We start from the raw sequence: 25,497 nt of genomic DNA, 5'->3' as shown, positions 1-25,497 counted from the left end.
TAGAAAAGTCTGAGTTTACTTTTCTTCTGCTGAGTTAATTTAGCTGATTTATACGTTACTCCAATGAGCATACTTTGGGGGAATTTACAATAGTCTTAGGTTTGTGAGCTTAGCAAAAAATGTATACAAACAGCTTAAGAAATTGTTTCCTTTCTAAATTCTGTAAAAGAGGTTCAGCAACCTAGATAGTATTAAAAAGCAGTGCCTTTTCTGTTAAGGTAGAAAAGGTCATGTTGGGCACTAACCTCAAAACTTAAGGTACAGAGTCTCTTGGAGTGTTTGTTGCATTCATAGGAAGCCCAGGGGGCTTTAATTGAACATGAGCAATGGAGACAGATGCAGCTCTCCCTCTAGCTTTACTAGCTGTGTGATCATGGGCCAGGGAACCCAACTTCTACAGCCTTCCATTTCGCCATTTGTAAAGTGGAAGTAATACTTTATCAGGATGTGGTAAAGATTGGCTGAGAGATTGCATGTGGGATGTTACATTAGAGCCAGGTACAGTGTAAGTACACAGCATATAGAAGGAGCCTTAATTGATCAACCCATGTTAATCACTGCCTCTCCATAATTTTCTTCTAGAAGGCTTTTAATTCTGTATTTCAGTCAGACACGTGCGGTTGTCCACCTGGTTGCCCTAAGGTTTCTGTCAGTGACACCTGAAACTATTATAACCTATTATTGATGTGTCTATCACAGATCGCTCCAGCTGAAGCACCAGATGCTAAAGTGAGGATGGTTATTATCACTGGACCACCAGAGGCTCAGTTCAAGGTACATTCTCTAGAGTGAGGACATGAGGAACAATAATGCCTTCTTTTCAGGAACTCTGTAACCTGGCTTCTCCCCTAAAATACTCAGTAGAAAGAATAAATGGAAATTCATATCTAAGAGCAGAGTGGAACATTACCTAAAATTACATTTCCAAAGTAAACCCAAAGCCTTTAATTTTGAGAGTTTTGTGATGGTTGTTGGGTTTACCTGTCTCCCAAAGGTGAATTTGCTCAATGCCTATTATCATATGTGAAGGTGAGAACTTGAGACTGAAATTTACAAACCTGGCTGGTTAATATGCCTTGGAAACTTGTTCCTAGATTTTTCTGTCCTGGCCCTGATATGCCGTAACCTTGAATTAAAATGCCCCCCTTTTCTTCTTTACTCTTGGATTTAACTGTTAGCCCTCGCCCATAGGCTCTCCATAAATCGCTCTCATCCTTGGAATTTTAGGGGTTGAAATGGAAGGAGCTCTTGTGGCATTTGTCCTAGTGTGAACAGTTATGCATGTTTATTGGGGCTTGGTGTATTTGGGGGGTGGGATGCCTCTCAGTGTATACCAAGAGGTGGTATATAGCAGGGTGATGATGAGCAGAGATTTGGCAACCAGGATGCTGGTTCAAATCCCACCTCTGTCATTTACCAGCTCTATGACCTTAAGCAAGTTAAACCTTTCTCTGGCTAGTTCGTCATCTATAAAATGGGCATAAGCACACCTGCATCCTAAGGTAGTTTTAAGGATTAAACCATATATAAAATGTTTAGAATAGTGCCTAACACCTAAGAAGCACTATTTTAGTATGCTGGAGGTGGTGACTCTAGAGGAATCAGACTAAGACTATGCCACATTCACAAATACATTCCTTTTAGTGCATAACTTCTCTCATGAAAGTTTGTCTTAGATAAAAGCAACTGCTGAATTGTATTATTACTATTTATCTAAAACCCATATCTTGGTCCTATTTACCACTTAGCAGATATGTAAAAGGACAACTGTTTAACCTTAATCCTTAGTTTCGTTTCCTTGACTTTAAAATGTGGCCAGTCATTTTTCAGTAAAAATCCAAAGTTGCTTTCACTTCATTTACAGGAAGAATAGGAAGCAAAGGTGCTTTGAGATGTGGGTGCAGTTGGCTAGGCTCACAATTGGATGAAGAAATTTATCCCTTCACAGCAGCCTTGTGGACTAGGCAGTTCAAATGACAGCTCAGAAAGGTTGGAAATTGCTTCCTATCCTGAACCTTCAGGGGCAGCCACTTTTAGTTTGAAATCTCAAAAGCTAAATACAAACATCAGTTATTGCATGTTTCCCGTTTGTGCTGAGCTTTTTACTCTTCTATAATTGGAATTGCTGTGTTGCAACTCCTATAATGCTTGGATGATGAGAAATTTGAAGTTGTTTCCCTATATCTTCTAATACCCATGTTTTACAGTTTTACAGTTATCTTTTTTTTTTTAAATTTTTTATTTTCAGTTTTACAGTTATCTTAAAGGTAATATTTAAGAGAAGCTATAATGGTTAAATCCCATTTATATGATCAGTGATAATTCCAAATGAATGTTTTGTTTTAGAGATCTAAAGAATAGTAAATTTCCTAATCCATATTTTTTTTTTTTTTAATAAATTCAGGAGCTTCTGTTTTTGAAGGATGGAGTATATCCCTAGTGTCCTTTGACTGTGTTAAAATAAAATCTACATGTGTGGCCTGAGACGTTAAGGATGAATGGAATATGGAGTATCAAGATTAATGTTTTTTCTGTAATCTCCTAAAATGAGCTTAGCATTTCTGCACCAGTGAAAATGTGTTGGGTACTTTTGTTTTTGTGGTTTGCCCTGGCAGCTTGTCAGATGAAACCAACTCTCAGATTTTTTCCTTTGGTGTATACCAGAATGAGTTAATTGGTGTCTGTAATCGATGAGTTTCTTATATATAACTTCTAGTTGTATGCAGTGTGTTGTATGCAGTAATAATATGTTGACTGTAAATATCACAAGTGTCTGTTAACTTCATTTTGTAGCCTCTTTATTCAAAGCTGAAACCACCTGGCCAAGATTAAGAAACATGTTTGAATAGAAAATAGTCCTCTCAGCAGGTTTCTAACTGGCCCATTTAGACATGAGTTTGGTTTTTTTGTAAGCCTGGCATAGATGGCTCTGTAGTTCTTTCCCAGTCTCTTTTGTTCAAGAAAAATGCAGTTTCTCATTGCCAGCATGAGAGGTTTTATTTTTCAGGATTGGTGTGCAAATGGCCATTTGCCCACAGAAATTACTTATTCTTAGTTAGGCTTTTGAACTATGTTTGTTATAAGAATATGCCTTATCCTTCTTTCATCAGTCATTCAGTTCCCTTAGCTGAAATGAGTAGTAGTTGTTGTGAACCTTTCTAGGGCTTCCTAACTTTTGACTCTTCTGCCATCTTCAACAATCCATCAGATGCAGATGTATTACTGCAAAGGGCAATTCCAGTTGGATTTGGGCCATCTTTAAAGAAGATTGACCTTTTGTGTTTCATACATATGAATGACACTGATAGGATATGTTCTCATCTGCAGGCTCAGGGAAGAATTTATGGAAAAATTAAAGAAGAAAACTTTGTTAGTCCTAAAGAAGAGGTGAAACTTGAAGCTCATATCAGAGTGCCATCCTTTGCTGCTGGCAGAGTTATTGGAAAAGGAGGCAAAACGGCAAGTACTTCAGCAAAACCTGTGCAGTGGTATAAAAGGGAAAGCACTGAAAGGTACTTAGGAGTTCCAAGTCCCTGAATTTTGGCTAACTTATAAAAAGCAGAACCATCTTGACCAAGGTTTGGAGAAGATTGCCTTTTCCCATCTAAGCATTGGTGTCAGCTGCTACTGAAAGTAATGCATCTTTCAGACCATTTGTGTGAGAGCACTATACCGTATTTGTAAAGGGCATTTAAGCATTATTCTGTTGATAGAATTTCAGCTTTATATTTTTAATGACATGAACTGATATTTTAAAAAATTTTATCTACAACCTGTACCCCTATAACTGGAACAAAGCAAATGATTTCTAGTCTAACACATAAATTCTAAGTCATTTTCAAACCTATTTATAATTTTGAAGAGATTGAGGGCATACACTTTGGAATAAGACTTTCAGGATTTGAATCTGGTTCTGCCATATATTTGTGTAACTGGGCAAATCCATTTCTTTGGATGAGCCTTAATTTATTTTGAAATGGGGACAATACTAACAACCTCATAGAATTATTAATGGATTAAATGAGATTTGTAAAACCATAGCTTAGTTCAGGAAATGGTAGTTTTTTTAAAAACTCCACTTAACATGATTTGTATTTATCTTTCAGGTGAATGAGCTCCAGAATTTGTCAAGCGCAGAAGTTGTTGTTCCTCGTGACCAGACACCTGATGAGAATGACCAAGTGGTTGTCAAAATAACTGGTCACTTCTATGCTTGCCAGGCAAGTGAACTCTAAAATGATAAGCTCTTCTGCTTCTTTCTCAAATGGAAGCAATTCTCCCATGGATGCTCTGACGCCGTACAAATATGTACAGTTGTTTGATTCTTAACACTTTTTTTTTTTTTTTTAAAGATGACCAGTAAGGGGATCTTAACCCTTGACTTGGTGTTGTCAGCACCGCACTCTCCAAAGTGAGCTAACCGGTCATCCCTATATAGAAATCTGAACCCTTGGCCTTGGTGTTATCAGCACCACACTCTCCTAAGTGAGCCACAGGCTGGCCCTGATGCTTAACACTTTTAAATCTCCCTTTTAGCAGGTGATTTCAGACTACTAGCAAACTGATTAGTATGTATCTTTAGTCTTCAAGTGGATTTTTATTCGAAGTTGTTGAAATGGAAGAGTAAAATAACATTTAGTAACTTTTGGTCAGTAGAAATCTCAAAGCTCTATTCTTTTGCAGGTTGCCCAGAGAAAAATTCAGGAAATTCTGACTCAGGTAAAGCAGCACCAACAGCAGAAGGCTCTTCAAAGTGGACCACCTCAGTCAAGGCGGAAGTAAAGGCTCAGGAAACAGCCCACCACAGAGGCAGATGCCAAACCAAAGACAGATTGCTTAACCAACAGACGGGCGCTGACCCCCTATCCAGAATCACATGCACAAGTTTTTACCTAGCCAGTTGTTTCTGAGGACCAGGCAACTTTTGAACTCCTGTCTCTGTGAGAATGTATACTTTATGCTCTCTGAAATGTATGACACCCAGCTTTAAAAAAAAATAAAAATATGGGGGGGAGGGAAAAAGAGGAGCTCTGCACTTCCCTTTGTTGTAGTCTCTCAGTGTAACAAATATTCTAACTTTTCTTAATATTCCCCCATAATGCCAGAAATTGGCTTAATGGTGCATTAACTAAATTCATCAAATATAGATTGCTCCTATATCCAGTTGTTAAAATTGGATCAGAATAGTTATCACAGGAACTTAAATGTTAAGCCATTAGCATAGGAAACTGTTCTCAGTTGTTTTTATCTAACACTAACATGAATAAGGGAAGTGCTGAATGGTGTTGGCAGGGGTATTAAACGTGCATTTTTACTCAACTACCTCAGGTGTTCAGTAATACAATGAAAAACAAATTTTTTTTTTGAAAATTTTATATACTTTATAAAAAGTCCAACTGTTTTTTAAAAAAATAAATTTAAAGTTTAACAGCTATCTACTAATAGGCAAATAATTGAGAAAAGAATTTTACTTCTGAATGGTGACAGTAAAGATGGAAAATTAATTTCAGGTTTTTTGAGGCTTTTGGCACAGTTGTTAGTTGGAAAATCTAATAAATATTAAAAGATACGGAGCAGTGCCTATATTTGGAGAGCAGCAATACCATTTATTCTTTCATTTATAGTTGGGAAAGTTTTTGGTGGTACTATCAGAGCCAAGTGGTGGCAGGAGATTTTGGAATGGCTAGATTAAATGGCTTCAGGAGACTTCAGTTTTTTTGTTTAGCTACATGATTGAATGCATAAATGCTTTGTGCTTTTGACTATCACTACCTAAAGAAAGTGCATCAATGAAAAGATGCAGGACTTTAAACTGATTGGCAAAAAGCAAGCTTCAGCTTGTCTTACAGGATGCTTAGTTTGCCAATACACTTTAGACCAGCTGGTCTACACTTTGAGCAGACTCCAAAATAATTACTTTGTGAAAACCAATGAGACAGAAATGGTGTGACAGTGTTTAAAGGCAACAAAAGGCTTCATCTCCATGTGCCCGGCACTGTCATGAGCCTCAAAGCTATTTTGAAGATTTTTAAGCAATGATTTAAAAAAAGCCCACATAAAATATTACACAAAATGTAACAGGATTTCTGTATATTCTGCAACCATTTATTTGAAAATTAGTCAGAAAGTTAAATACAAGAAAAGTTTTTGGAATATAATTTAGGTGACTGTGGAAACATCTGACCTTTGACACTGAACTCATTTGCCCAGTCCGTAACTTGATGGCAAAGCCCTGTATGTACAAATTGTGTGGGTGTGGGTGGTCTCCAAGGCCACGCTGCTCTCTAAATTGGTTTTGTGTTGCTTTCCTTTGGAAGATGATCACAGTCATATTACACTGATCTGAAGGGCATGTATAATCCTTAGTCATTTTTGCCTCATTTGTATTTCAAGATGAATTTCTACACAGACTTAGTTTTTCTGAAAATCAGCATATCAATTAGACATTTTGAAAATGATTTGAAATGTTTTTCTAAATATTTTCAGAAAACCAGTTTATTTTGTAGTTTTAGCCAAAAAGTGCTCTTTTTTGTCACTGAGTTCACCTAGCATTCATAATTTTTTTTTCCATACAATGAATTAAAATTGCTTAAAGAAACAAACAAAAAAAATCATGGACTTGCTTTCTGGTTGGATTTCAGGTGAGATGTGTTTAACGCCAGTGTTCTTCCTCAATGTTTGATTTTTCCAATACCTGATTTTTTTTAAACTCAGATAGGTGCTGCATTTATATCTGCTGGTGTAAATTCTGTCATATTACACTTTTAGTGTGGCAAATCATGTTTTACTTTCACTTAAGCATTGGTAATTTGGAGTATCTGGTAGTAGCTAAGAAATAATTCTGTAATTGAGTTTTCTGTTCACCCTATGTGGATCATTCCTCATCTATAATGTGCCCCAAATGCAGCTTATTTTCCAGATACCTTGATGCAGAATAAAGTTTTTCATCATTAGGTACAGCTTGTTGTATAGCATGTTTTGGTTTTTGATTTTCAACTGAATGTCAATGTTCTGAATTTGGTCAAACTATAAACCGATTTTTAGTAATAATGTCAATATCAAAATAAGCACCAATTATCTACTAATAAGTTATTTTCTCCAGCTCATGGTACTTAATGTGAACTTTTGATAATACTGTTGCGTATGAACTAAGAACTATAGGTTTTAAGAGTTTTTCCTAATACTTTGTTTTCTTTCTTCTGTCACTTGGAGTATTCTGGAATGGTTTAAAAGGCCTCCTTCCTACGACATCCTGGTATTTAATACTGCCCTATCACCTCAAGCAAAGATGTGACTCAATCCAAACCTGAAATGACTAAAGCAGTTCATACAATTTTATTCACATTTGAACTCCACTGGAGTCAGGGATGAAGTGTCATCTTCTATTCCAAGAATGAAGTCTTCAGGCAGTGTCTCAGGTGCTATCTGAACTAACTGGTCATCATACGAACGTAGGGTCCATAGTTTCTCTAATTCATAGATTTCTCTGGTTTCTGGAAGCATCAAATGAATCACCATGCTGCCTATCGGGAACAGAAAAACAGTTCATTTGATTTTATTCTTGTGATCTAACAACACTACCTAGTGTAACTCTAGGAACCTAGAGCATACTTCTCAAAGTATGGTTCCCAGATTAGTGTCAGAAATGCAAATTGTGGACCCCCCATCTCAGCAATAATACCACAGGGTACATGATAACAAAACTGGTGATGTTAGCTGTATCCAAGTGACTGAAGGTGGTTTCTCTGTCAGGTTTCTCTTGGGAGACAAACCTCCCTGGGTATCACATTTCTGCACATCCTGTGAGCAAAACACTGAACTGCCTTTTCTTCTGGACTATGTCTAGGGACGTTTGATTGTCACGTCAGATAGGGAAGGATACTGCTAAACATCCTACAATGCAAAAGATGTGCCCCACACTCACCAAAATTACCTGATCCAAATTTACTGGTGATAAAGCTGAGAAGCCCTGGCTTACAGCCTTGGGGTCTCCCACCAGAGCATAAGCAGGCCTGCTTCCTGCCAATTAAAAAAAGACATGGACGTCCTAGTCTCAGTTCTTCTCATAACCATGTGTGTGCAGATGCCCTATGGGATCTGGGGCTCAGGGACCAGGAAGAAAACTCAATGATACCGGCTTTTGTCTCTAACTCGGAATAGTCTTGTCTTTTACCTGTATCCATGAAACAGGCAGGACAACTTGTTACCTTGTAAGCAGGATAAAATCCAGATCCCTCACAATTCTTGACATATGGTTACTGTTTTTCCCTTTGTACTAAGTATCTTGTTGTGAGATGCTTTGAAACTCTGCACACATTAAAGCCCAAACTTGTTACATCTTTTCAAAACTTTTCAGTCCTTTGCTCTTGGCCTTCCCTGTGCCCAGAATGACCTTCGACCTTCATCCTTATTTGAATTATTTATGGCCAAGGTCACATGCATCTTATACCCACCCCCAAGCCTTCCTCTGCTACCACTAAGATCTCTCATCCCTCTACTATGTTATTCATCCTGTTGTCCACCTTTGTGAGCTGTGTGGCTAGTTATAGATACAAACCATATATGTCTTCCTTCAGGAGTGCATTATCTAGCAGACTTCTGGTTAGGTAAAGATTTCACAAATGAAAAGCGTATAATTAAATACAACTTTTGTTACTTTAAACATTTCAAAAATCTTACATGGAAATGCACTCAGCAATCTGATTTCAATTCTTTTGCAACTGAAAACAAGATTACTGTAATACAAATATTTATCTGTAAAATATGCCAAAATAACTTACCAAAATCCACACAGAGCCAGTCATCAGTGTCCTTCCCTTCGATCTTAACATGAGGCTCACTTTTACATTTCAGATATTTGTACTGAAAAAAGACAGGTCATATATTAAATGGGGGAAATCTTTATTCTTCCTGAGGGTCTGGTGGCATTCTTAATTTGAGAACTAGCTTACTCATTCCTCATAGTTATACTTTGTTAGGGAAACTATTTCCCACCTAAATCCTATCCACCTCCTACACCTCTCTCCTGAAGCCTGCCCAAACCTTTCTGAGAGGGCCACCCCACTCATTCACCAGTGTGCCTCTGAGGCCGACAGCCTATCACTCAACAGTTGGTCCCCACCTACGTCATCTCTTGGGTCTAATCCAGCTGCCCACCATCAAGGAAGGCAGATGCCATCTTCCTGTTTTAAGTCTAGGTCTTAGTGCTACTAATTTCACCTCATCTACTTTCATGGCATGTTGATGGGACTTCATATGTGTCTAGTCCCAGCAAACAATGAATAGTTTCAGTTCTTTTGTTAAAACCAACAGATATATATGCAAATAAGTCAAAAACTTACGAGACAAGGACATTAGGTAATGATAAAAGGGTCAACTTACTAAAAAGATATAACAGTTATATACACACCAAACAACAGAGCTGATAGATACAATGAAGCACGCTGACAGAATTGAAGGGGGAAACAGCAACACAATAATAGACTTCCACTTTCAATAACGGATAAAACAACCAGACAGAAGATCAGTAAGGAAATGAGAACTTGAACAACTCTACAGACCAACAGGCATTAACAGAACACCCATCAATAACAGAATTAACATTTTTCTCAAGTGCACATGAGACATTTTCCAGGACAGATCACATATTAAGCCACAAAATAAGTCTTAAAAGAATGAAATCATACAAAGTATATTTTCTGACCACAATGGAATGAAACTAGAAGTCACATGGGAAAATAAAAAATACTTTGAGATGATGAAAATTAAAGCATACCAAAACATATTTTGTGGCAAAAGCAGTATGAAAGGAAGTCTACAGGAGTAAATGCTTACATTAAAAAAACTCCCAGGCTGGCTGGTTAGCTCAATTGATTAGAGTGAGGTGCTGATGACACCAAGGTCCAGGTTTTGATCCCTGTACCAGCCAAAAAAACAAATTGAACAACCAAAATTTATGCCATAAAGAAACGAGAAAATGAAAAACCTGAAGCTGGCAGAAGGAAGGAAACAATAATTAGGGCAGAAACCTGAAACAGTGCAACCAAGATTTGGTTCTTCAAAAAGATTAACAAAATTGACAAATCTTTAGCTAGACTGACTATGAAAAAAATAAAAACTAAAATCAGAAACAAAAGAGGGGACATTATTACTGATTTTAGAGAAATAAAAAGGATTATAAGAGTACTACAAACAACTGTATGCCAACAAATTGTATAACCTAGATGAAACTAATTCCCAGAAACAAACAAGACTGAATTATAAAGAAATATAAAATCTGAATAGCCCTATAACTAGTAAGGGGAATCAGTACTGTAGTAGTTCTCCCTTATCTACAGGGGGTAAGTCCCAAGACCCCCAGTGGATGCCTAAAACTTTGAACAGTACTGAGCCCTATATGTAAAATGTGTTTCTCCACAGTTTCAAGGATAATTCGTTCTTACCCTAGATCTTAGCAAACTCAGCATGTGATTTTTTTTTCTTTCCGTATTAAGTCAAGAAACTTAACCTTTTCATTTAAAGGAAGCACAATTATGGTTTCACTTTGGCATAGCCAAATTGTCAGCATTACTACTTTTGTTTGGGGCTATTACTAAGTAAAATAAAGGTTACTTGAACACAAGCACTATGATACGGAGACAGTGGATCTGATAACTGAGACCACTATTAAGTGACTAATGGGTAGGTACCATATACAGCATGATATGCTGGACAAAAGGATGATCCATATCTCAGGTGGGATGGAATGGGGCAGCAAGAGATTTCATCATTCAACTCAGAATGGCATGCAATTTAAAACATGAATTGTTAATTTCTGAAATTTTCCACTTAATATTTTGGACTGTGATTGACCATGGGTAACTGAAACTGTGGAATGGGAGGATAAGGGGGAGACTACTGTAATAAAAAAATCTCGAGACAAAGAAAAGCCCTGGACCAGACAGGTTCGCTAGTGAATTCTACCAGATATTTAACCAAGAATACCAATCCTTCTCAAACTCTTCCTAAAAACTGAACAGGAGGAAACACTTCCTAATTCATTCTATGAGACCAGCATTATCCTGATAGAAAAGTCAAAGACACTACAAAACAAGAAACTACAAACCAATATTCTGATAAATATCTGATGCAAAAATCCTCAAAAAAAATTCTAACAAGCCAAACTCAGCAGCATATTAAACAGATTATACACCAAGACTAAGTGGGATTTATTCCTGGAATGCAGGGATGGTTCAACATACGAAAACCAATCAATGTAACACATAACATTAACAGAATAAAGGAAAAAATCCACATGATCATCTGAATTGATGCAGAAAAAGCATTTGACAAAATTTAACACCTTTTCATGATAAAAGCACTCAACAAACTAGGAACAGAAGGAAACTATCTCAATGTAATAAAGGACATATATGAAAAGTACACAGGTAACATCATACTCAGTGGTGAAAGACTGAAATGTTTTCTTCTAAGATCAAGAACAAGACATGGATGCCCACTTTCACTACTTCCATTCAACACAGTGTTGGAATTTCCTGCCAGAACAATTAGGCAAGAAAAAGAAAAGGCATCCAAACTGGAAAGGAAGAAGTAAAATTATCTGTTTGTAGACAACATGATCTCATATGTAGAAAACCCTCAAAGATTCCACCAAAACAACAACAACACAACACAAAAAAACCCAGGACTAATAAGTTCAGCAAAGTTGCAGGATACAAAATTAACACACAAAAATCAGTTGTATTTCTATACATTAACAATGAGCAACCTGAAAAGGAAATTAAAACAATTTCATTTACAATAGCATCAAAAAGAATAAAATACTTACAAATAAGCCTATCCACAGAGGTGAGAGACCTGTACACCAAAGACTACAAAATGTTGCTGAAAGAAATTTAAGTCACCAATAAATGGAAAGATATCCCATATTCATGTATTGGAAGACTTAATATTGTTAGGATGTCAATACTACCCTAAACAGTCTAGAGATTCAATGCAATCCCTCTCAAAATCCCAATGATGTTTTTTGAAGAAATAGAAAAATCCATCCTAAAATTCATATGGAATCTCAAGGGACCCAGAATAGCCAAAACAATCTTGAAAAGCCATAACAATCTTGAAAAAAAAAAAAAGTTGGGGTCTCATATTTTCCTGATTTCAAAACTTAGTACAAAACTAAAATAATCAAAATAGTGTGGTACTGGCATAAAGACAGACATATAAACCAGTAGAATAGATAGCGCGGAAAAAAAACCCTTGCACATGTGATCAAAAGATACTCAACAGGGTGCCAAGACCATTCAATGGGGAAAAGACAGTCATTTCAACAAATGGTGCTGAGGAAACTGGATATCCACATGGAAGATCTTATACCATCTACAAAAATGAACTCTAAGTGGATCAACTACCTAAACTTAAGACCAAAAACTATAAAACCTGTAGAAGAACACATAGAGAAAAAGCTTCATGACGCTGGTTTGACAATGGTTTCTTGAATATGAAACCAAAGGCACAGGCAACAAAAGAAAAAGAAAAGATATAATGAACTTCATCAAAATTAAATACTTTTGTGCTTCTCAACAGAGTAAAAAGGAAAACCACAGAATGGCAGAAAATATTTGCAAATCACATATTTGATAAAGGATCAATATCCAGAATATAAAGAGAACTAGAACTCAACACACAACAAACAAACAACCTGTTTTAAAAATGGGCAAAAACTTCAATAGACATGTCTCCAAATAATAAATACAAGGGTACTACAAAAAGTTTGTGGAAAAATGGAATTAAATGATAATGTGAATCTTTCCATGATTTTTTGAAGTACCGTCATACAAATGGCCAATAAGCAAATGAAAATATGCTCAACATTACTAATCATCAGGAAAACACAAATCAAAACCACAATGAGATATTACTTCATACCAATTAGGATAGCTATTTTCAAAAAAACAAAAAAATAAGTGTTGACCAGGAATGGAGAAATGGGAACTCGTGTGCCCTGTTGGTGGGAATATAAAACGTTGTAGCTGCTACAGAAGAGAAGCATACAAATACTGTATGATTCTACTCATATGAGGTACTCAAGAGTAATCAAATTCATAGAGACAGTAGAATGGTAGCTGCCTGGGGAAGGAGTTATGTTTAATGGGTACAGAGTTTCAGTTCTGCAAGATGGAAAAAAGTTCTAGAGATGGACAGTGATAATGATTGCACATCAGTGTGAATGTACTTAAAGCCACTGAACTGTACACTTAAAAATGGCTAATATGGTTTTTTGTTACACATATTTTACCACAAACAATAACAAAACTTTCTTGACCTTGTATTTCTCTCCCTTCTCATGTAAAATTTATGTAAAGATGATTTTTATTTCCTTATTTTTCCTATTCCACAGAAACTTCTCTGAAAAACCTCCCATTCTTTTTACATCACCAAGCCCAATGGTCACTTCTAAGTTGTCATCTTATTCCACCCCACTATTAATGTCTGATAGAGACCTTGGGACCCTGTCTTATAACTCTTCTCCATGCTCTCCTGGTTGTCTTCCTAGCTCTCCAACTACCCCTTTTTGGAATCCTCCTTTGCTCTGTCATTTTGTACCAGGGCTCTATTTTCAGCCTTTTTATTTCATGGCCCTTCTCTAGGCAATCCCAACTATTCTTTTGGTCTTAACTGCCTCCTCTATGACCAATTTTCTACAGAATGAGAGAGGTATGTTCCCCTGTAGAAGGGAACCAGAATCAGCTGGAAGCTTCCAGGTAGTTTCTTCCTCATGCTGATTCACATTCAGTCCAATTGGAAAATGAACTGCCTTCCCTATCCTCAACTAGACCTATGAATTCACAGGGCAAAGACTACATCTTTTTCATTTTTACCTTCCCAATACCCAGCACGGTGTTTGGGCATGCTCAACATTTGAATTAAACTCTAGGCCAGCACTGTCCAACAGAACCTTTTACAATTACGAAAATGTTTTATGGCTGTCAAATATGGTACCCAATAGACACATGTGGCTATTGAGCACCTGGAATATAACTAGGGCAACTGAAAAACTGAATTTAAAATTTTAATTTACAATTAAATAGCCACATGTGGCTAGTGACTACCATTTTGGACTCCAGAAATTTTTCTGGCTTATATTGTCTTCTAGCTTGCTTCAGGTTATTTTAAATTTTTTTTCCTATGGTCACAAAGACAAGAATTAGAAATACCCTAACTCACTAGGGCTAGATATTTGGTCCTATACCTTTCACTATCAAAGAACATCAAATGTACTCATGCAAATTCTGAAAATTTGGGCTTCTTATGTAACCTCATACGATGGGTTTACTCTCTTTAAGTGTTGCTCCTCAGCCTGATACACTGACACTATTCCACTTAGTTAATGGTCCAAAAGAGAAAAGAAAGCATACTACCATCTTCACAATGTAGTAGGCCATGGCATGTAAGTGTCGGGTGGATGTTCCACTACCAATCACAAAGTAATCTGTGTATTTCATTTCCGGAGGAACCTTGATCACACAAATGTCTCTTGCATTTTCTTGCCTCAGAAGTGAAACCAGCATATCGATGTCAAACTTGGGACCCGTATGATCTGAAATGCAAATATTTGTGTCAGATGGCCAAGTACAAGACAGACCTGTATGTTACCCAGAGATGCAGGCAACTGGCAGTGAAACTGCTCCTCCGTGAAGGTGTTTAGATCTAACATGGAAGCTGAACCTACCTAGGCAATAGCTTCATTTAGCACTGCTCAACTTGTATGGTCAGAGTACTCAGGTTACACAGAGCCACTATACATGCTTTGCTATTATCATATGCAAATAGAACCATACATCAGTGACAAAGGACTTTCTACACACTAGTACTTGAAATGAGCAATACATCTCAAAGACAGAAATACTGTACCAAAGAAAAAAAACTAGCACAAATTGGGGAGGAAGTGATATCCTCGGGCATATCAAATTGAAACCAGCTATAAAGGGTCACAGAACTAGAACTGTGAGCTGAAATGGCTCTTAGGTAATATCAGGTCCACAACATTCAACCGAGAGATGAATAGTAGCTAAGTCCACTAAGACCTCTCTTTCTCTCATATTTTACACTTTCACAGATGTGATCTGTTTACCATCTCTCAAGTTTCTGAACATGTCTGCAATGATAAGAGGATTTTAACTTGGACCCATCTCTTAGCGTTTCCGACGCGCCCCTTAGCTCTTCCTCAGAATCCTCATGCCCCGACACTCCCAACAAATCCATTCCCCAGGACCCCAAGAAGAGCGTGAAGGGGGAATGAGGACGGTGAGGTTGTGATGCCAAGGGCCGGTGTGGCCTTTCGGACGGCTGGGCTTTTGGAGACTACAATGCGTCTCTTAATCTCAGTTTCTTCACTGTGAAATGGGAAGGTTGGAGTCAACAATCTTTGAAGTTCCTTCAGCTCTGGATCTTCAAGTGTTTTGTGACTCCAAGAGAAATACATAGGAAGGGAAACAGAGCCCGCTCGGACGGGATCTGGCTCCAGACTGCCCAGAGAAGGCCGCCTTCCCCTCCTCCACGCCGGTACCTGCTGTGACCCATTCCAGCCGTCCCTCTCCAGCTGTCCCCTCCGCCTGCTCCTCTAGCCCGGGACCACTGTGCAGGCCCCGCACAAGGTCGCGGCCCAGACAGGCCCGGCCGAACGCTGGTCCCGTAGGAAGCTGCTCCACCGCCAGCGGTCCAAGCCGAGGCCCGGCCTCCGCCGTGGGCCCCGCTCCACAGGAGAGAGCCCTGCGCCACAACAGCGGCCCAAGCCGACGAACCGCACAGCCACAGGACCCCATTCCCGTCGCCGCGCGTGGACGTCGCGGGGCCGGACTTCACCGAGCGCGAGCAGGTTCTGCGGCTTTAGATTGGCTCAGTTAATCGGCAGCGGCCTGGAAATTCTACGTCAGATGCGTGGGCGGAGCCAGAGCCCGGAGGCCAGGCCGTGGGCGGAGTCAGGAGGCGGAGAAGGACGACGGTGACCTGGAAGAGGTGACTGGGATTAGGTTTTGCAGGAGTAAAGGAGTAGTCGGGACTGCCCAATTTGCTTTGCTCTAAGTTGTCGTAGTGACGCCCTACGTCGTCATCTCTCTCTTTTTTTCGTTCTCCATCTGCTAAATGTACACTTCAGGAATGCAGAAATTTGTGTTTTGTTTTTAACTGTTTCTACAGCAGCTAAAACAGCTCCTGGTACTGAATGTACGTTATTGCTGTTGGTCAGACCAGAATTAGGACATATAATTTTCTTTTCTTTTCTTTTCTTTTTTTAAAAGATGACCGGTAAGGGGATCTCAACCCTTGGCTTGGTGTTGTCAGCACCACACTCAGCCAGTGAGCAAACTGGCCATCCCTATATAGGATCCGAACCCGTGGCCTTGGTGTTATCAGCACCGCACTCTCCTGAGTGAGCCACGGGCCGGCCTAGGACATATAATTTTCAACTTTCTCCTGTTACCAAAATTCATTCCAGAGTCCCATGCAAATTTGAAATCCCATGAGAAAACTCTATCCTAGGCTAGGGTGAGGTGGGAGACAGAGGTGTAAAGGACGATTTGGAAAACCTTCCTGGTCAGCCTTTCACCTACATGCCCTGTATGGAGGAGTTTCTGCCAATGGACAGCACTGTGGGGACCTCTTCTGTGAAAATGAGAAATGCTGAGGTGCAGTTACAGTATTAAATCATAGAAGTTGAGAACTGAGAAGGACCCAGGGGGGAGAAAGCGAGCTGCCCAGGGTCGTCCACTTAGTGTCTATGCTGGAAGCAGAAGCCAAGTTTCTGAACTGCAGGCCTGGTGACTTTTGAAAGGGAGACTTCATAGAGAGAACAAAGGGGGCAAATATTCCAAATGCCTGGAACAGTGCCAAGCACCAAGTAGGTATTCCAACAGCGTTTGATACATTATTTAATTTCTTTTTAAAAATAACTCCACTAGGGCCAGCCCCTGGCTCACTTGGGAGAGTGTGGTGCCGATAACACCAAGGCCATGGGTTCGGATGGCTGGTTAGTTCACTTGGGAGAGCCTGGTGCTGACAATACCAAGTCAAGGGTTTAGATCCCCTTCCCGGTCATCTTTTAAGTAAATAAATAAATAAAAATAACACCACTAATTTGGAGGAAAAAAAATTTTTTTTTTCCTTTTTTTTGTCTTTTTTCGTGACTGGTAACGGGATCGCAACCCTCAGTGTTGCGCCTGTACCGCGACCGGCAACGGGATCTCAACCCTCGGTGTCGCGCCCGCACCGCGCTCAACCAGTGAGCGGACCAGTCTGTATATGGGATCCGAACCCTCAGCGGGAGCACTGCCGCGCTCCCAAGTGCTGCACTCTACCGAGTGCGCCACCGGGCCAGCCCGAGAAAAAGATTTTTAAAAATACTGAATTAATATAAGCACTTGTGTATATCACCGCAAATATTTACAATTGCTTCAAGTATTTTTGAAAATAAGAAAAGTAAAATACTACAGATAAAGTTGTCTTCTTTGTCCTTCATTACCAGTCCCATCCTCTTCAATTCCATTTCCCCAGACACATGAATTTGGTGTTTCTCACAGCTTTTCCCACCCTTGCACCTGGCTCCTTGCATGATGCCCTCGTGGCTCACATCTGCCTCCCTCCTGCTTTTCATGTCCCATGTTCCATTCCCTTGGCCCCCTCTTTAAAAGCCCCTCCGTAAATCTGAGTCTTGGAGATGGCTTTAGTCTGGCCACTCTCCTTCAGGTTTACCAGAGAGATGGGCTAGCCTAACATCTCTCCTCAGGTCACCAGGATTCCTGAATAAAATCTGACTTCCATTTTCACCGACATTTGACTGTTGAGTTAATTTTTGAAAGGGGGCAGACAGTTTGACCTGTGAGCCTGGTAACACTCTTTTAATCCTCTATGCAGCAGGAATTATTTTAGCCCCATCTTCTTTTTTGCTATTTTCCAAACACCATATCCTTGCAATGCAGAACTTTGCATATGCTATTCCACCTTTTAGAGCACCCTTCTTCCAACTTTTCCATGACAAACTCAGACTCACTTTGTAAGACCTATGCTAGGCATTAAGATATCTCACCCTACTCTCCCAAATGGTCCCTCAGAAAACCCTCATCTCTTTGTTCATAAATGTCTTTGACAGTTACTGTGTTTGATTGGAATGATAACACACTGGAAAAGACTCAGATTTAATTCCAGCTCTTCTGTTATTAGCAGTGTGCTACTGAAGTTACTTAATCTCTGATCCTTAGTTTTTCCTCATCTGTAAAATGAGAATAATATTGCCTTCTTCATAGAGGTGTCTTGAAAAATGGAATAAAACAAGCAATAGAAATTATATACCACAATGCTTGGTGTGCAGTAATCATACGAAAATTAGCATATTATCTGTCTACAAATTGGCCTCATGGGATAGAAATGCCTTGAACCCAGTCATTGTGATAAAGCCCATCAGAAAAAGATCACCAGGAACACACATGTGGTCAAAGTTAGATTTATTAATCGGCTGTAGCAAGAGAGAGAGTGTACACCAGGAAGGGCAGAGGAGCATCTCGATAAGAGAGAGTAGATGGGGCTTTGCTTAGGGCTTGTGCTTGTGCTGAATGAGTCTAAAGAGAGACCAGCTGTGGGCTGGGTGCTGTCCCGAAGCAGGGACAATTTAGCAATTACTTATCTCAATAGTCTATGTGCATGGGACTGGGATGCCACTGGTCAATCACTCACAAGGGTTGTGTGGTCTGGAGAAAATCATGTCCTATTAGAAACATTGTTCTAGGTTCCATTAGGAACATCACATTCTGATTACCAGTAGGGCTGAGAAGCAGACTCAGGGTCTCTTTGTTCCCTAGAAATATAAAAATTAAGATAAATGTGGAGTGTTATATCTGGGGAAGGAGTAATGCTGAACTGTGTCTCTGTGTAAAGTGTCATAAAATGACTCCTGCGCCTCAGAGTCTGTAGGCAAGACTGTGATGTTCCATTCTCACTGAAATGATGCCAATCAGCAGTTTCTCGTCACCTGTGATTTCAGAGACAAGGTTTGTCAGCACTGTATTAGTCTGTTTTCTGTCACTTATATTTAATGCCTGAAACTGGGTGACTTGTAAAGAAAATAAATTTATTTCTTATAGTTCTGGAGGTTGAGAAGTCCAAGGTCAAAGGGGTGCATCTGGTGAGGGCCTTCTTCCTGTTGGGTACTATCTGAAGCATCTGAAGGCAGTGCAGGGTATCATGTGGCAAGAGGACAAGCCTTGTAAAGCCACCAGTCTATTCCTGTGATAATCATAGTTGAATTTCCCAGCATCTTAATACTGACACAATGAGAATTAAGTTTCACATGCACTTTGGAGGGAATAAACATTCAAACCATATCAAGCACTATGTCCTTGATGCTAATTACCAAAGCTGTTTTTACAGGTCATATTTCCTACCTGAAGTAAAGACTCAGGGAAATAGCTGTTACCCATTAGAGAGGACCTCAGAAATGCAGACTGCCCCCCTCCTTGAGAACTGGGCCATCTACTGTTGGGCTTGGACATGTTTTCAAATGTTGGTTGACTTTTAAAGGCAGAGTCAGAAGGGGGTTGATTTGATAATCCATACCTTTGGGGGCTTGTAAAGGAAAATATAACTTTAATATGCGCAATTTGTTTCTGTAAAAATGCTTGCTAAGGGCCGGCCTGGTGGCGCACTGGAGAGTGCGCCGCTTGGGAGCGCGGTGGATCCCATGTGGAGACCAGTTCCCGCTCACTGGTTGAGCGCGGTGTGGGTGCAACACCAAGGGTTGCGATTTGCCGGTCCCCGGTACGGGTGCAACACCGAGGGTTGCGATCCCATTACTGGTCAGTAAAAAAGACAAAAAGGAATAAAAAAAAAAAAACTGCTTGCTAAAAACGGGAAAAGATAACTAATGTCATTTTAAGAAAAGCAGCTTCTAAGAGGTCAGGCAGGCCCAGGCACACTAAATTCCAGGAATCACCCAGTTCCAGGAACTGACCAGTTCCTTATCTAGAGGCCACCTGGCCAGACACCAGGGAAGATAAATGATTGAGGAATACGCTGTTCCTTATCAGGGTACCAGCCTGCTAAAGCCTACCCATAAATCTAAAGGCGCCTCAGATAACCAACAACTCATCCTGTTACAAAAGTCTGTCTAAAAAACTGTATAAAAAGTGCTTGTGTTAAGAGTTCGGGGCCGCTTCTGTCCTGAAGACGAAGCGACCCCAGCATGCTGGAATAAACTCCTCTTGCTTGATTGCAACGGTCTCTGTCTCATGGTCTTTGTGAAGTGAGCCACCCCGACGTGTGGGATTTGTGCACGGTGCACGGATCTTACATTTTTGGTGCATTGGCCAGGAAGTGACTCTCTTCAGGACCAGAGACTAGAGAACGGAGGATAGCTCAAGCAGGTACCGCCACGGTTGTCTCTGTCTGTCCTCTGTGTCTGTCTTTGTTGTTTACTGTCATCTGGTTTCGGGTTTTTCAGTGGCTCTGGGATGGAGACACTGATCTGGTTTCAGATTTTCTGAGGCTCCGAGGTGGAGCCATCAGTCTGTAGCGGTCATAGCGCCAGGTAGACATACCAGCACGTTGCAGCCACAGGAATCCTGGAGGACGCTCCAGATTCCTCTGTGGGAAACAAACAAGTTCGGCTCCACGGGAGATCTCTAGGTAGGAGACCCCTCCCGAGTTCTCTGATATTCTGGTTGTGGTGCCTGTGGCAGGGGCACATCAGTGTTTTGGTTTTTGTTTGTCTGGTTGCGTGTGTGGGGGGACTGATGATTTTCTGGGGCAACATGGGGAAGACTGTCTCAACCCCTTTAAGTCTGACTCTGAAATACTTGACTGATGTGAAGGACAGAGCTAATAATTTGTCTGTGCAGGTTAGAAGGAATAAGTGGGTGACACTTCGTTCTTCAGAGTGTCCAGCTTTCCAGCTCGGGTGGCCCACTGAAGGTTCCTTCTCCCCGCCATTGATCACAGCAATAAAAAGGAAAGTTTTCGGTTCTGAAAGTCACCCAGACCAGATACCTTATATCATTGTCTGGAAAGATCTAGTCACAGATCCCCCTCCGTGGGTCCATCCCTTTGTTCCTCTAACAGGTCCGTCAGCTGTATTTGCTCTTCGAGGAATAGAAAAGAAACTGGAGGTCCTGCCATCCACTGACCCAGACTGGCTTCTTTCTGATCCTCCTCCCCCTCCCTATCCCCCTTCACTCCAAGCACAGGCAGTCTGCCCATCAGCTCCACCAGAGGACCCACAAGAACCCGAGAGAGGGTCTGCTCAAGGGACACGCAGTAAACAAGTGGCCTCTCCAGAGGCAATTCCTATCTTCCCTCTTTGGGCTTATGGCCCTCCTGATGAAGAGGGCAACCAGCCCTTACAGTACTGGCCTTTCTCTTCTTCCGATCTTTACAATTGGAAATCTCAGAATCCCCCTTTTTCTGAAAACCCCCAGAGTCTCACTAACCTTGTAGAATCCCTTTTATTTACTCATCAGCCCACCTGGGATGACTGCCAGCAGCTCCTCCAGGTCCTGTTCACCACTGAGGAGAAACAACGAATCCTCCTGGAGTCTCGAAAGAACATTCCAGGAGACGATGGGTGACCTACCCTCCTCCCTGATGTTATAGATGCAGGATTCCCATTGAGTAGACCAAACTGGGATTTCAACTCAGCAGAAGGTAGGGAGCACCTGAAGGTCTATCACCAGGCTCTAATGGCGGGTCTCTGAGGGGCAGCAAAACACCCCACCAATTTGACTAAGGTAAGAGAGGTAATCCAGGGGTCCAATGAGTCTCTGTCAGCATTTCTGGAGAGACTCATGGAAGCATTCCGTCAGTTTACCTCGTATTATCCTAGTAGTGAAGAACACAAAGCTGCAGTGACAGTTGCTTTTATTGACCAGTCTAGTAGAGACATCAGGAAGAAGCTGCAGACGCTTGAAGGGTTTCAAGATAAGTCATTGAGGGAATTAGTGCAGGTGGCTGAGAAGGTTTATCATAACAGAGAGTCAGAGGAAGAAAAAGAAATAAAGAGGGAAAAGTGCCAAGAAAGAAATTTTCACAAAATTCTAGCCACTTGGCTGAGAAGGTTTATCATAACAGAGAGTCAGAGGAAGAAAAAGAAATAAAGAGGGAAAAGCGCCAAGAAAGAAATTTTCACAAAATTCTAGCCACAGTAGTCAGGGAAACTAGGGAGCCTAATAAGACAGTGCCAGGCAAAAAAAAGGACCCCTAGCAAAGGATCAATGTGCGTACTGCAAGGAGAAGGGACACTGGGTTCGAGAATGCCCCAAGAAAAAGAAAAAGCCTCAAGCCCCCAAAGTCTTGGCCCTGCAGGAAGACAGTGATTAGAGGGGATGGGGTTTGGACCACCTCCCCGAACCCAGGGTAACTCTAAAAGTGGAGGGGAAGCCTACTCAGTTCGTGGTAGATACTGGAGCCGAAAATTCAGTATTACCACAAGCAAATGGACCCCTACGCAAAGGGAAGTCGTGGGTACAAGGGGCTACAGGGTACAGACAGTACTCATGGATTACCCGAAGAACAGTGGACTTAGGCATGGGCCGGGTATCCCACTCGTTCATTATCATTCCTGAGTGCCCCTACCCACTACTGGGAAGAGACCTTCTCACCAAAATGGGTGCTCAAATTCATTTTGACCCCGAAGGACCTCAGGTGCTAAATCGACAAGGAAAGCCTATCCAGGTACTAACTCTCAGGTTGGAAGATGAATACCAATTGTTTGAAAAACAAGGGCGGGAGACCAGACAGGTAGGCTGGTGGTTAGAAAACTACCCCCAGGCATGGGCAGAAGCTGCAGTGATAGGAAAAGCTAAAAACCAGCCCCCCGTCCATGTAGAGCTGAAGGCTCAGGCCAGTCCTATAGCTGCCCGACAATACCCAATGTCCCGGGAGGCACGCGAAGGCATCCAACCCCACATTGCCCGTTTGCTCCAGCTGGGGATCCTAATGAAGTGCCAACCAGCCTGGAACATGCCCTTGCTGCCAGTCCGAAAACCTGGGACTAATGATTACCAACTGGTCCAAGAACTCTGAGAGGTAAATAAGCAGGTTACCGACCTCCAGTCTACAGCTCCTAACCCCTATAATCTTTTAAGTTCTTTACCTCCAGACAGGACCTGGTATTCGGTACTGGATCTCAAAGATGTATTTTTCTGTTTGCCGTTGACTGTAAAAAGTCAAAATTACTTTGCCTTCGAGTGGAAAGATCCAGAGACTGGCCTAGCAGGGCAACTCATGTGGACCCGTCTGCCTCAAGGATTCAAAAACTCGCCCACCATCTTTGACAAGGCCCTCCACCAAGACTTGGCCATGTTCCGGGCCTCTAACCCCCAGGTAACTCTGTTGCAGTATGTAGATGATCTCCTCCTGGCAGCGGCAGACAAAGAACTGTGTCTGGAAGGAACAAAGCATCTCCTTACGGAGTTGGGAGAACTGGGCTATTGAGCCTCCACCAGAAAGGCTCAGATCTGCAAGCGACAGGTCAGTTACCTGGGGTACCTCCTTATAGACGGGAAAAGATGGTTATCTGAGGCCAGAAAAGAGACAGTGTTTCATATTCCACCACCTGCTAATCCAATGCAAATCAGAGAATTTTTAGGTACTGCCGGGTTCTGCCGCCTATGGATACCTGGTTTTGCTGAGATGGCAGCCCCGTTATATCCCCTCACTAAGAACAGTCAGCCTTTTAAGTGGGGAAAGGAAGAACAACAGGCTTTTAATAATATCAAGACGGCCTTAATGTCTGCACCGGCTCTGGGGCTCCCTGACGTAACCAAGCCCTTCCACCTGTACGTTGCAGAAAATAACGGGGTTGCAAAGGGGGTCCTAACTCAAACACTAGGGCCCTGGAAAAGGCCTGTAGCATATCTGTCTAAAAAACTAGACCCAGTAGCCTCGGGGTGGCCAGCTTGTCTAAGGATCATAGCGGCAATTGCAGTTCTGGTAAAAGATGCTGACAAGTTGACTATGGGACAGTGTTTAGTAATCTCGGCACTTCATGCCTTAGAGAATATTGCCCACCAGCCCCCTGACGGCTGGCTCACAAATGCTCACATGACTCACTATCAGACTCTGTTACTGAATTCAGACCGGGTAACTTTTGCTCCACCAGTGAGCTTAAATCCAGCCACGTTGCTACCAGACCCTGACCTTGACCCTCCTAACCTTGACTGCCAACAAGTGCTTGCTGAGGCACATGGATGGTGGAAAGACTTGTCAGATCAGCCTCTGACAGATGCCGAAGCCACCTGGTTTACTGATGGCAGCAGTTTCCTGGAAGAAGGAGTACGAAAGGCAGGAGCTGCTATAGTAGATGGCCTGATATGGGCACAAACCTTACCTGCAGGAACGTCCACCCAGAAGGCAGAACTCATCGCCCTTACAAAGGCCCTTGAACTAGGAGAGGGCAAAAGAATCAACATCTATACGGACAGCAGGTATGCCTTTGCTACTGCCCATGTGCACGGTGCTATCTATCAACAGCGGGGTCTGCTAACCTCTGGAGGGAAAGAAATTAAAAACAAGGCAGAGATCGTAGCCCTGCTGGAGGCCCTTCACCGACCGCTAAAAGTGAGTATTATACACTGCCTGGGTCACCAGAAAGGGGATTCCCCCATCGCAAGGGGAAACAACTTGGCAGATTCTGAAGCAAGGGCGGCAGCCAATGGGTCTACATCTATTCTGTTAGTTGATGTCCCTAAGCTAAAAAAGCCCAAGTTTAAATACTCTGCTGAGGATGTAGCAGTGATCTCAAGGGACTCTGATAACGACTTCAGTCAGGAAAAAGGGCCCTGGCATGCAGCGTCAGGCAAGCCTATCTTGCCACAAGAACAAGCACGCATCATGATCAAACAAATGCACCAATGGACTCATCTGGGAGTAAACAAATTGGCCCAGACTGCCCTGAGGACAAAATATCATATCATAGGGCTAAAACAATTAGCAGAGCAGATAGTTAAAAGCTGTGTACCTTGTCAAAAAGTAAATGTCTGCAAAAATACAGCGGGACCTGGCAAGAGACTCAGGGGAGACAGACCAGGGATGTATTGGGAAGTAGACTTTACAGAGGTCAAGCCAGGCAGATATGGTTACAAGTATCTCCTAGTTTTTATAGACACCTTCTCCAAATGGGTAGAAGCATTCCCAAGGAAACAAGAAATAGCCACTGTCATGGTCAAGAAAATCCTAGAAGAAATCTTCCCGCGCTTCGGGGTGCCCAAGGTAATTGGGTCTGACAATTGACCCGCTTTTGTAGCCAAGGTAAGTCAGGGAGTGGCCAGACATCTAGGGGTTGATTGGAAATTACATTGTATCTACAGACCCCAGAGTTCAGGACAGGTAGAAAGGATGAACAGAACTCTAAAAGAGACCCTGACTAAATTAACCATGGAGACTCGCGTGGACTGGGTGTGCTCCTTCCCTTGGCCCTGTTTAGAGCTAGGAACACCCCCTCCCGGTTCAACCTGACCC

The 25,497-nt window shown here is 41.5% G+C and overlaps 3 protein-coding genes across 5 annotated transcripts in view; 2 read left to right on the top strand and 1 right to left on the bottom strand.

The window, feature by feature from the left end:
* Positions 1–5,188, top strand: part of IGF2BP3 (insulin-like growth factor 2 mRNA binding protein 3) — a 134,247-nt gene extending 129,059 nt beyond the window's left edge. The window contains exons 10-13 of one of the 2 annotated variants that reach the window (XM_008566530.1): positions 700–774; positions 3,328–3,459; positions 4,107–4,220; positions 4,684–5,188. In XM_008566530.1, coding sequence (XP_008564752.1) covers positions 700–774; positions 3,328–3,459; positions 4,107–4,220; positions 4,684–4,782 — 420 coding nt within the window. In that variant the 3' untranslated portion in view covers positions 4,783–5,188. The remainder of the gene's footprint in view (positions 1–699; positions 775–3,327; positions 3,460–4,106; positions 4,221–4,683) is intronic. The other variant, XM_008566529.1, reaches the window with a different exon arrangement.
* A 2,119-nt stretch (positions 5,189–7,307) lies between these two features.
* MALSU1 (mitochondrial assembly of ribosomal large subunit 1) lies at positions 7,308–15,879 on the bottom strand. Of its 2 annotated transcripts, none has more exons than XM_008566527.1 (4): positions 15,566–15,869; positions 14,418–14,596; positions 8,781–8,862; positions 7,308–7,523 (listed from the first exon to the last, which is right to left on the bottom strand). In XM_008566527.1, exons 1-4 carry the CDS (start codon positions 15,819–15,821, stop codon positions 7,336–7,338), a joined length of 705 nt encoding a protein of 234 aa, XP_008564749.1. In that variant the 5' UTR covers positions 15,822–15,869; the 3' UTR covers positions 7,308–7,335. The 2 variants fall into 2 exon arrangements, with proteins under 2 accessions (XP_008564749.1, XP_008564750.1); XM_008566528.1 differs by lacking the exon at positions 7,308–7,523 and adding an exon at positions 7,838–8,019 and having other exon boundaries at positions 15,566–15,879.
* A 4,916-nt stretch (positions 15,880–20,795) lies between these two features.
* LOC103585542 overlaps positions 20,796–25,497 on the top strand; it is a 6,560-nt gene continuing 1,858 nt past the window's right edge. Inside the window, 3 exon segments of the mRNA XM_008566534.1 lie at positions 20,796–22,045; positions 22,108–22,229; positions 22,232–25,248. Coding sequence (XP_008564756.1) covers positions 20,796–22,045; positions 22,108–22,229; positions 22,232–25,248 — 4,389 coding nt within the window.

Source organism: Galeopterus variegatus, unplaced genomic scaffold, assembly GCF_000696425.1.
Source record: "Galeopterus variegatus unplaced genomic scaffold, G_variegatus-3.0.2 Scaffold251, whole genome shotgun sequence".
NCBI lineage: Eukaryota > Metazoa > Chordata > Mammalia > Dermoptera > Cynocephalidae > Galeopterus > Galeopterus variegatus.
Note: the sequence above shows the minus strand (reverse complement) of the source record. Positions and strands in the feature narration are given on the sequence as shown.